Below are 12,459 nucleotides of genomic sequence, written 5' to 3'. Positions count from 1 at the left end.
GAGGCAAAAGGGTTCAGCCTCGTTTATCGGTCACATTGCAAATGCGAGTAACAGATAAAGAGTCCTTGAATCATGCAGTAGCTGTGAGTCTGCGGTAAGTGGTGACGGCACTGGAAGTGTACCTTCCCATCTGCTACACTGCTGCAAGTGAGGAGATGATTGAATCTAATTCAATAAAAAGCAAATCAAAAGTTACTTTGCAGCGCATTTGTCTTCCTAGTGGTAAGCGGGCATACATTTCGCAGTACAATATGTCCTCATAACAAACTGTACATGTCTTCAGAATGGAACAGCCCAGATTTATAAAAATTGTGAGCATGAAACGCCCAACATCCATACGATACGGCACGTGAAACAGAAAACATGCTGACGTGAAGGTTAACCTTAGTTTTCTGCTACATTTACATTGGCAGTTCTGTGCAACCTCGACAACTCATACCACATGTCAAAATATCTGGGACTAGTCAAATCAACCTCCCACAGTTCGAAACTAGTCAAACTATTCCTCCGTCCTTTTTTTATGCTCATCCTCGTTAGGATAGACCCTTGAAAGGTCATACGTCAATTGCGAGGCACATATGGACAAACAACCTTTCACACTTAATTTAGAGTTGTCAAATAACAACAGAAGAAGCACATATTTTATATGTGGAAGAAAGCCAGAGTACACAGAGAAAGCCCACACCAGTATGGGGAGGCTGCCTTATTTGGTGAATGATTCGATTATCAGCTGCATCGTCAAAGTTCATCAAGTATTAGTTGTCAGAAGAAGAAGCCGAATCATGCTGGTTCCTGATTTGTAACACAGCACAGGTTTTTGTCAGCAAGCTACCATTTTCATTTGGTGCTGACTGTGATGTGTTCTATTTCTGGTGATGAACTTAACCCGAGGAAAGAACTCTCTGCCAATAATGTCTTGCAGTAGACTATGATAATGAAGGGTGATCAGTTTCTCCATTTACCTTGCTACAACATTAGATTTAAATTCTCCACTCAATTATGTGTGACAAAGGCACACCATTTTAGACAGCAAATTGTATATTGATAAATGGTGCATATTAAGAACATGCACCAGGACTCACCTTCCTCTCTTTATCTCCATAATCAAGGCCCAGTGTATCCATGGCGCGAACAATGGCAGCTAGAGATTGGATGGTGTTGCTGTAAACAACAGGCTTGTATTGCTTTACATCATCACCAGAGAAACCGTCCTCGTGGATGATCCTAAACACAAACAAATAAAATTGTCAGTGGGAACATACAGATGTTAATGCAATGTAATATATTTGATAGGATGAAAATGGTTGGTGTGTAAGTAGTCAGGTGCATGACTAATAATAATCATCATCATCATTATCGTCATCATCATCATCATAATGTAGAACAACATGAGTAGATAAAATACAATTTAAAAACAGCTTGGAGGAAGATGACATTTAGCCACAGTTGCAGCAGCCTGTTCTATTGTTTTAAATGTCATGCAGTCTTTCCCTTCCAGGAAGACAAGGGCATACGTATACAGTGAAAAGATCGTTTTCCAGGCAGACAAACAGTTGCAAGGAGACAAACAAGATGAGACTAATCAGACAGTCAAATAGGTCAAGAAAAACATAAATCCATCCATCCATCCATCCATCCATCCATCCATCCATCCATCCATCCATCCATCCATCCATCCATCCATCCATCCATCCATCCATCCATCCATCCATCCATCCATCCATCCATCTTCTGAGCTACTCTATCCTCACAAGGGTCGTGGGCGCCAAAGAATATACATTTTTCTCTAGATATTGACAAACATTTGCATCGTAACTTCACATCACAAAACAAGGTTTTAATGTGATCTTAAAATGCATCCCCTCAATTCCAGCAGAATTGAAAATACAGACCATTTCTAGGAAGCAAGCAATGGTTTATGTTGTGTGTGCTTCTGCAAGTGTGTGTGTGCGTGAGAATCTGGCCTGCTGATGTGTGTTTTCATGCATGAGGACCTTTTCTCATTGCCCACCCTCCAAGCCCTTCTGTCAGCAAAGAGCTGCATGTGCGAGTGTCAATGTGTGTGTGTGTGTGTGTGTGTGTGTGTGTGTGTGTGTGCAAATTTTCTCTTTGCCTTGGCTAATCTGTGACCTGAAAACAGTTTAATTTCACACCGAGCCAGACAGATGGACAGACATGCTGACATATGGGCAATTTAACCATGATATTACACCATGATCGTCGAAGGGTGTCTGTCAACTTTACGCAAGTAATCCTTTGGTCTGTGGGTTAATACGTGGTAAATTTTGGTGAGGTAGAGAAAGAGCGCAAGAGAGAGAGACAGAAAGAGAGATGATGATTTACTATGTAATAAAGTTTAGCTAAGTTTCAACCAAATTATTACATGATATTTTAATTACCGTATTTTCCGCAATATAAGGCGCACTTAAAAACGTAAAATCTACTCAAAAAAACCACAGTGCGCCTTATAATGGCTTATATATGGATCAATTGATGAATTTGTTGATCCATACTGGTTGTATGCAGCGCTCTGCCAAAATGTTTCAGTATGACTAGTAAATTACTAGGTCGCACCACTTTCAGCATTACGCCAACCGTGGTCAGGGGCGTCACCGAAGTAAGCTACTACTGGTCGATCGCATGACATTGTTTCTATAGGCTAGAATCCATCCTATCGCTTGATTGACATACAGGTAAGCATAATGGGGGGGCAATCACCGACGTTTAGCTGTGCTTTGCGCTAGACTTGTGCCCGGCACGAAAATAGAGCCCATGGACTTGGAAAAACCCACACAATGAGTGGTGCCTGTTGTAATGGAAAAGCAAAGGAGGCCAGGCCAGGCCAAGCGAAGCTGGATCTGATCGTTCTGGAACTTGGAAAAATGCCATCATTTGTTTTATCACCCCACCACTCTTTTCTCACACAGTCATGTGAAGATGCACTTTCAAAGACACAAATCCTGCACACCACACTGTGCAATAAAGGTCTTTATCTTCACCATTGCCCAAATCCAAGGACACAAAACTCTTAGAGGTTGTCTCTTTATCACTCTGTTGCACATCCACTCCATTTGCAGTCTTTGTCAACAGAGCCCTTTGTGACAAGGTGCATGCTGACCAGCTCCTGTCAACACTTCTGGACAGTGTTACAGACACCTTACAAGTGTGTCTGTGTTTATGGGGGAGAATTAACATTAATGGGCATTAGATGACTGTAGAACAAAATTATTACAAAAGAATCTAAGAATAAGTGTCATTAGGACGGCCTCGACCTTAATAGACTCCAACACACGACCAGACGCGTTACTCAAAATGCATGCCTCAGTCACTTTGTAATCTGGCGGTGCTCACTGGCATCACACATTAAGGTCAAGTAGCAACATCCTGACGGCACATACTGTACTTTTAAACCTCTGTACTCTGACTGCAGTATTTATTGTAAGTATTCTTTTAAAGACCAAAAACCTATTTATTATGGGTAGAGAATGACATAAGTTTGAGCTGTGATGTCTTCCAACCTTTCAGCAAAAGCCTTATTAATTAAGTATAAGTTCAGCTTTTAGAAGAAAAGCTTTACACCTTAGGTAGGCAGGACCATACAATATCTTCTAAATTGCATTCAAAGTGTACAGTTTTGAGAGGTTCACTTAATGCACTTTGAAGTGGAAAGCATAGAATAAAGAAAATATCTGGTATGTTACATTTTGTTCATGCACCACTGTTCAAAAAATCAGGGTCACCTAGAAATGTCCTTATTTTTTTTATATCGAATTGCTATTTTTGTCAACAAGGATAACATGAACCTAATCAAGAAAATACTCTATATATCGTCAATGTGGTAAATCACTATCTAATGATCCATTGTGTTTGCTATAATGATTAGAAAACCCTTGAAAACCCAAGCGCAATTATGTTAGTTTTCACTAAATTCTCTGGGTGACCCCAAACTTTTGAATGGTAGTGTAGCTCATCAGGTTTACTGCGCCAAATGGTCGGCAACGGTTTTAATGTTCACAAACAGTATTTCTTGTCGCAACCAAATTTGGAATATCTGTCATGTATAATTTGTGACCATTTGTGACCTTGAGTGGACCATGAAAAAAAATATCATCATTCATTACCATTGCAAACACTCGCAAACGTTCGAACTTACTTTTTTCTTTTTTTTTTACAAAAGTATTTAGTTGGGGGGGGGGTTGTCACAGAAAATCATTTAAAAATAATCTTAAAAAACAGATCAACTTTGCTTTTTCAACAGTCTTCGATATTGTCATTTACGTATATCTATCTTAGCTGTGCATGATCACGGGAAGCTAGCTCTAATGTGAAGCCCCACAACCAGATGCGCAAGACGCACTAACAAATCTGTTTTATTATGAACAAAGTGGGTCACTGTAAAATAAATAAGGAAAATCAACATTGAGAAGCAGACGTTATGCCAGTCCCGGTTATCCCGGTTGTCCCAGATCCAAGGTCAAACTTTAATTATTCATTTCATCTGCCCTCCCCTGTGTAAAAGTCAGTTACTTACTTTAAACATGTATAATAAAAGTTAATAATGAGAACCAAAGAGAGCTTAATCATAAATCACACTATGAAGAGCAAAACGCAGTGTACTCAAAGGGATAAAAACGTAAACGATTGAGTATCAAATGATGAGTATCAAATGATCATCAATGCACATTTTTCAGCAGTTCAATCCATAACCCATGCAGAAATTAATATATATATATAAAAATTGCCTTTGGTTTAGGTTGTCAATTAAAAACAAACTCACAGATACATGAGATACATTGGACAGCTGCAAGCACACAGGTCACATTAGAATAGCCAGAGAGGTGTCATGGGGTCAATCCTCAGTCGATGCCTTATTCAGAAACACCTTGCGATTAACTAATCAGTCCGAGGTGTCTGGTTTTCACCATAAATGAGAGTTTGACTCCAGCTCCCTCTGAGCTCAGTATATAAAGTGGATGGACAGATCAATGAATAACTAATATAAAGCTTTATCAAGTGAGTTCAAATTTAATTCAGTCAATTCATTTGTATAAATTACAGTCAATATTTTCTTGTATAAAATCCCACTGAAGAAAAGCCGAATGTTTTCCATGGTTTTATTAAAATGATTAAAATGCGAACCGAAAACACGGACATGGTGTAACACAGTGCAATTCTAGGCAATAGAGAATTAAGACTTCAAGACAGTCCTGCATTATCTTCAGCTTCTCTCCTCTCACTTCAAATGACTTATGTAAAGTTTTACTCAAGAGCCTTACGCAATGTTACTTTTCAATTTGATTTCATTTTGTTTAAATCAATACATTAACATTATCTGCACCTTTATATTTCCATGAGAGTTAGGCATTTATTAATATCATTAAGTGTTCACAAGTACACACATTCTCTTTGCATATGCTATATCTAACAATTTTTTTTTCATTTCTTGTACAGTAAAATGCAAAACAAAAATGTTGCCTGGTCAGTTGAGTGTACTTCATCTCTGCTACATGAGATGCAACGAAATAAACAAGCATACGTACATACAAAAGCTCATCCAGCCACAAACCACATAGCCACTTCTGTCAGCTGACCATCATAATAAAGACTGCATTGTCTCACAGCGTGACTGATGTTAAATCAGGCAAATGGTCCAAGGCAGTAGCTCCAAAAGACCACAATCACATGGTTACACCAACAGTTGCACAAAAATAAAAACATAGGCAGGAAGGAACACATATAATCTTAGTTTTGTATAATTCTGGTGCATACCCCAAAAATAAATCAACAAAATAATACCAAACTTGTCTCATTGAGCTACAAAATTGGGAAAAAAGAACTGCTGAAAGACTATCACAACTTTAAAAAAAGCTTTGCCCACATTGGAAAAACAGCAGGAGACAACGATGTACGAAAAAATTGACAGCAAGGGAATAACCATAGTATGTTTCATCGGATTAATAAATAGGGAGGACTCAAACTATAGTGTGTGTAGAGAGAAAAATAAACCACAGTCCAGGTAAACATCCAGCTACAAAGCCAATTTGTATTGATAGTTAAAAACATTAAAACCCCACCGCACCCGCCTCCATTATGAACATTTAATCATAAACCCAACCCTGCCAAGCAGAAACATATAAAAAAAGGCCCTGGGGCAAAGTTTCAAAAATATTTTTTTTCTCTTTTGTGTCATGTATAAATGAGCCACTGCTCAGCCCGCTAATTGTCAATCCAATGTCGGTGTGCGGCTTTCATTACCATGGAAACTTGGGGTGTGGCCAGGGTAATTCAGGTTAAAAAAAAGATAATGAGAACAGCAAGGATTAACCAAAAATTGTGTTTTCACTTGTGGAGTCAGCGTTTCATCATCAAACCACTAGACTGCACTTGTCACTAAGTACACAGCCGCAGATCCATAAAATCAGGCTGCGAGCAGACTGCAGGTCTTAATGCTCAATTCGGATTTTTGAGTGAAATCTGTGTGTATGTGTGTGTGTGTGTCTCGAGGATGACAAATGAAAAAAAAAAATCACAGGTCACATTTTGGAAAATAAATCTAAATCTGGGTCGCATTTTCCTGCAATATGAACCTGGCCTAAAATCCAAATCCTTTTGTAATTATCACAATTTTTTTTTTTATAAAATAGAACTACATTTTAAAGAAATTTGAAAGATGCAAGCACATAAAAGCAATTGAATTTCAAGACACGCACACACGCCCACGCACACACACAAACATTGAAAACAAGTTGTTATTTCACAGCTCACTCAGGCAGCCAATCAAATCATTCCGGAGATGAGCACGCCCGCGGCTATATTTAACCAATGAAGGATGACTATCTGGCTGACAGACTTCTTCAGATAACCAGTTAGCTAGATTAACAGTTGGTACCAACACAACCCCCTCGATCCCTCTCTTCCATTTCCGACCATGACTTTTTCGGGTTGAGCTTTTCCACAGGTCAGGCGGCTAATAATTATCAGAAGAGAGCAGAGTCCACCGAAGGCGTGGCCTTGCAAGCTTGGCTGACAACTCTGTTCTTGTTTATGTGTGTCATTTCTCCCTGCTTACCTAATGAACAAAGACTTGTTATTGTACTTGCCAAACTTTATTCCTCTTGCTCAAAGGAGGCTTTTGCCCCCCAGTACTGCACAGCCGTAATTCATTCATAATGTTTTTTTCTTGTTTGTTTTATACCGTTATATCCTTTTTTCTTTGAAAGAATACATCTCCACATCAAGTTGCTTTAGTTTGGTGCTTTAACAACCCACTCCATTGTTTTTTTCAGACCCAAGTGATCTCTCTCAAGCCCTCTTGCAACGTCAGCTCTCAAACAACAAACTGCTTGCTTGTCCCTGGAACCTGGACCATTTCTGTGCAAACTTGCTCTTCTCACTCGTTCTGGACAGTTGGCATTAAAACTCTTTCCCAGACTCCCTAATCTATCCCCTCTTTGCCTCATGTCTCTAACCCCCCATCCTTTCAGCACAAAACACAGTCCCATTTTTTTTCCTCCAAACCCCCCCACCTCTCCTTTTCTGAGGATCAGACCTAATTATCGCCTGGTCTAGAGAAACCACACACACAACTTCACAGGGGGGGGGGAGACTGTAGGAAGCATTGTAGCCGTAAAGGACCAACTTATGTTCTAGGGTGCAAATCCACATTTAGTTTGGAAAGAAAAACTTAAAAATCAAGTCAAGTAAAAAAAAAAATAAAATAAAATAAAAAAAAAAAATCACATCAGCCTCAACCTACGGTTTGGTCAAGTAACATAAGCAAGGCGAACCCTTGAGCACTGATATCATTTTCAGTCGACAGCAAGTGTGAGCACAAACTTGAAGCTTCCTGAGACGGGTGGATTTTCATTCATATTCCACAAACACAATATTAATCAGAATACCATGTTTAGACTTGTAGGGGCGCACAGTACATATTGGAAGGAATTCTTTTGACTTGACTTCCCCTTTAAAATGTAAATAACTAAACGACTTTGTACTCGTCTGCTACTATAGCTACCATATCATTAATTTGTTCTAAATTATCTTAATGGCAGTTACTGACAGAAAAACAACTACAGAGATTTGTGATCGACAATAGCTGAAATAAAAAGCTTGTACTAAGAGAGTATTCAACCAATATTTCTATTTTCCCAGAATTTTCTTTTTAACACGTGACTATGTCAGGTCAATAAATGTATGTATGTGGGTTAATTGTGTATCACCAAAATCAGTATGAAAGCTTTATACGATGATTTCAAAAATATGAACAGCAAAAGCAACTTGAGTTACCCTTGACCATCTCATTCTATTGTTTTGTAATCAAAGTACAGTAAATGATTGAAGAGGCTATATGAGCCTTCATGAACCATGAACTGCTGAATTTTTTTGAAAAACAAAAACAAAAATATGGTTGAAGTAACAGAGGCAACGCAAGATGGCTCTGGCTTTGCGAGAAACGACCGGCAGTCCAGGTTATATACGTTTGTGCACTCCTCCGCTTTCTAGATTGATGTCACATGATCTAGGTCCGTTTGTGTCCCACAGTCTTCATTGTGGTTGTTTTGTTTCTTTTTTCATCAAGTAAAATCAGTGACTGGAATTGGCCATAAAATGCAAAGTAAACAGTGCTGTCCTAGCCAATATTAGGTGTAGCAACGCTCCACGACTTGGAGTGAAACTGCAGCACATTTTCAAAAAGGTAAACCGCGCGTGGCATTGTCGCAGTGACGTCCTTGCACAGACTATAAAGAAGCCTGAAGAAAACTCTGCAACCCAGTTTTACAACATTACATTGTTTAAACACACAAAATAATCTCAATGAGAGTGGTCAGCTGTCCTTTCACGGAACATTTACACACGTGTGACCACATAGAGAACTTCAAACAGATGGTGTCTCTCCAGCATCTCTCTCACACACACACACACACACACACACACACACATACACATCTCTTAGAATACTGGTCCATATACCGTATTTTCCGGACTATAAGGCGCACCGGACTATAAGGCGCACCTTCAATGAACGGCCCATTTTAAAACTTTGTCCTTATATAACTATAAGGCGCACCATTACTGCATCATGTCAGATTTTTAATCCAAATCAAATCATTCTCCATTTTATCTTTTTTATTTCAACTTCAGATGCAACAAATTACTTTATAATCACAAAATAATGATCCAAAATATTTTTGTTTCATGAATCATAGTCTTCAGCGGGCCACTTATGATTGATTTCATGACACAATGCTTTGGGCCAGTTTAAATTTAGGAATTTGGTCCATATATAAGGTGCACCGGACTATAAGGCGCACTGTCGGCTTTTGAGAAAATGTTAGGTTTTTAGGTGCGCCTTATAGTCCGGAAAATACGGTATTAGAAATCATACACTGGAAACTCGTGCGTCCACCGACATGTTTCCACAGTCGATGCAATAGCTTTACTTCATTACCATAACAAGCTTCCCTCTTTAAACTGTATCACCTGATGAGCAGTATTGAGAATCATATTTCATCTGTGCTCCTCAGCAGAGATATTATCACTGCTTTGTCACAATGCTCTCGTCATTTATCACTAACCCAATGATTGCATTAACCCAGGAGTCGATACCTTTCCAAAGCGACATCACATGCAGTAACAGAAAAGCTTTAAACTTGAAAAATGGACATTTTCTGCGGTTATAATAAAAACCTCTAAACTATCGGTGAAGGTATTCTGGTCGATTTGCACTCAAACAGACTGCAACACACAGTGCCGCTCATAGAGAGAGCGAGAGAGACACGATCAAATCTCAACCCAAATCTAACCAAATCATCTCACCGTAATGCTCGCTGAATGTAACACATCCACACACTCCCACATGCAGACATGCCCATTATGGGCTACTCAAGTGCACGGCAGCTGTTCAAATCCCAGCAACACAAAATGCAGTCGAGATAGTCGAACCAAATGCAATACTGAGGAAATCACTGAGACTCTGAGGAGGAAAATGTAAGGAGGGTATAACACATCACAGTGTAGCCCACCTGTCTCTCCTTTATGACTAAAGCCCATCAAGCCCAGAAAACTGACTCCGTCATTGGAGAAAATCATTTTAAAATCCTCGTCCAACATGCGTACGAGTGCAAATTGACAATACGACACAGTGAAGGTAATCTATCAATTGAGCTGACCATTCATTTGTTCCAGTGATTTATTATAGGCAAAGTGTATATTCAATGAACCCACTGGGGGTTTGAGTCAGTGTGCAGAATGTGCTGCACTGCGAGATCAACCATTAACAGCTGAGAAACAGACTCATCTGGATTCACTGAATCATATATTCATGTGATACGTATTCATGGGGGGGGGGGGGAACAATTACATACTGGACTTTTGTGTGAATATTAAAATTTGAAATTAAAATATTACTTCAATACTGTCACATATATACATGTCTTTGGGGGTGGGGGTGGGGGGAGCAGCCGAGCAAAACTTAAGTGGTCAAATACAATCTATTCTCAGACTCTGGTAGATGAATGAATTGTTTTGATTTTAAAACAATTCCCCCAAATTATAGAAATACAAACAATGTGTATTTTTGCACCTTTTATTAATTTAAAGTGACCCTGAAACTTGAGTGTCTTTTTAAATTTGAAGTATTGCTCCATGGAAGTGGCAAAACATTGGTTGCATGTGGCGCAAATATGGTTTTTGAATAACTAATGATAGTTTTGGGACAGATTTTTTTGCGTTGACCAATTTTTCCCCTCGTCTATCTTTACGATCACAGCTCAATGCCTGCAGTACATGTTAGTCTCTGTGATTTTTTCCTGAAAGAGAGAGGCACTGCAATCTTATTCATACACTGTAGATTTATTAGACCATGAGACCAATTGAGACTTACTTCATCTGTTTTACGATGGTGCTTTTCCCTGACTCTCCAGCCCCTGCAAGGATGAGAGAAAAGACAATATCAACTGGGTAGATTTGAGCACCTTTGCATGTGTGAGAGCGCAAGATGGAGAGAGTGAAAAGGGGGAGGGCGTGGGTGGAGAGAGCCAGTGAGAGAGGAAGAGAATGATCCTCTTCACTGAAAAAACTGGGTGGAGATGGCAGAAGGAGGACGCACCCATTCCTCCCAAACATCCTTTTCATCCTCACGAACCTGGCCGCCATGAATAATTAAGACACCAATCAATGATTCAATCTAAAGAGACGCTGTGGGACCCCCATCCTCACATACCTATATCTGCATGGATGTGTGATGTGATATCAAATTAGGGTGTGTTCAGATGCACTCACGATCAACTCGATGCAGTTCTTCATTTCCCTTTTAGTTGGACTATATTAAAAATGGATTTGGATTTGAATACTCTATCGCTTCTGAATCTTTAATGACGCCCACCCGCGCGTCGTAGTTCTGCAGAAGCCCCCGGTGCAGTGGTTCTCTTACCGAGCAGCAACAGCTTGACATCTTTGGCCGCGGTGAGCCCGTCTTCCTTGAGGTTCTTCTCGATGGCTTTGCTCCGGTCTAGAGCAGCCCTCTCCTCTGCGCTCAAAGTACATCCCATGGCTAAAGAACACAGCTTGATAGCGTTACCAGTGACTGCACCCACAGAAACAAATGCACTTCAAAAGAGGCTTCAAACTGGTTGCAATTCCCGGTTTTGCAATCCCGCTGTCGTTCTCTCACTTCCTCTCTCAAGTGCTCTCAAAGCGGCGGTGGGACCGTTAGAACATTTAAACTCGGCTCCACTCGTTTTGCTCCACGGAACAACAGTACGCAGCCTCCGCACCTATTAGGCTTCCAAACGTGGGTTGCAATGGATCCGCTTGTCCGTCCGTCTGTCTTTTTTTTTTTTGAGGAGGGGGGGTGTTTTCTCACTTTTAGAACACGTCTGGTTCTGTTCGTCTCCACTCCGTTACTGGGTAGCTCGCATTGTTCGCGTCGACCTTCCTCCGTTCCGGTCCTCTGGTGACAGGGACTCTGACTGTGTGCAAAGCGACAGCCTCCCGGTATCTCCCGTAGGGGCTCAGTCAATGCTTCATTACTTCATTCGTTGACTTGCAGGTTGCAAACGTCATAAGGGGGGCGGAATTGGAAGCATGGAAGGAAGGGGCAGCAGAGGTTCTCGTTGGCGCGGCTTAGTGGCGCATTGATGTAGTTTAAACAGCGTTGCCATCTAAAACACATATAGGCAAATCATACACAACCCAGTTTGCCTTGAGAAAACACATTTTATTTTTTACCCAAAATATAGACTGTATAAAATAAATCTCAGTAACAGGCAAAACAATCAAATGGTCTTCCACTTGATGAGAGAAGGTACACAAGTAACCTCTATATCCACTTTTGGGGAATCAATAAGTGGTGTGCCGTGATTTTTTTTTTCCATGTGAAAAATGGCTCAATGTTTAAAAAACAATGATTCAAGATATTGTGAATAGGATGGAGTGCGCACTGGTTAGCACGTCCGC

The 12,459-nt window shown here is 40.1% G+C and overlaps 1 protein-coding gene across 2 annotated transcripts in view; it reads right to left on the bottom strand.

The window, feature by feature from the left end:
* LOC125970340 (guanine nucleotide-binding protein G(o) subunit alpha) overlaps positions 1-12,062 on the bottom strand; it is a 50,782-nt gene extending 38,720 nt beyond the window's left edge. The window contains exons 1-3 of one of the 2 annotated variants that reach the window (XM_049722517.1): positions 11,435-12,062; positions 10,886-10,928; positions 1,083-1,224 (exon numbers count right to left, since the gene is read on the bottom strand). In XM_049722517.1, the coding sequence (XP_049578474.1) occupies positions 1,083-1,224; positions 10,886-10,928; positions 11,435-11,552 (303 nt within the window). In that variant the 5' untranslated portion in view covers positions 11,553-12,062. The remainder of the gene's footprint in view (positions 1-1,082; positions 1,225-10,885; positions 10,929-11,434) is intronic. The other variant, XM_049722516.2, reaches the window with a different exon arrangement.
* Between the last annotated feature and the right edge of the window lie 397 nt (positions 12,063-12,459).

The sequence above is a fragment of the Syngnathus scovelli genome, chromosome 6 (genome assembly GCF_024217435.2).
Source record: "Syngnathus scovelli strain Florida chromosome 6, RoL_Ssco_1.2, whole genome shotgun sequence".
Lineage (NCBI taxonomy): Eukaryota > Metazoa > Chordata > Actinopteri > Syngnathiformes > Syngnathidae > Syngnathus > Syngnathus scovelli.
This window is presented reverse-complemented; position numbering and strand designations above follow the sequence as displayed.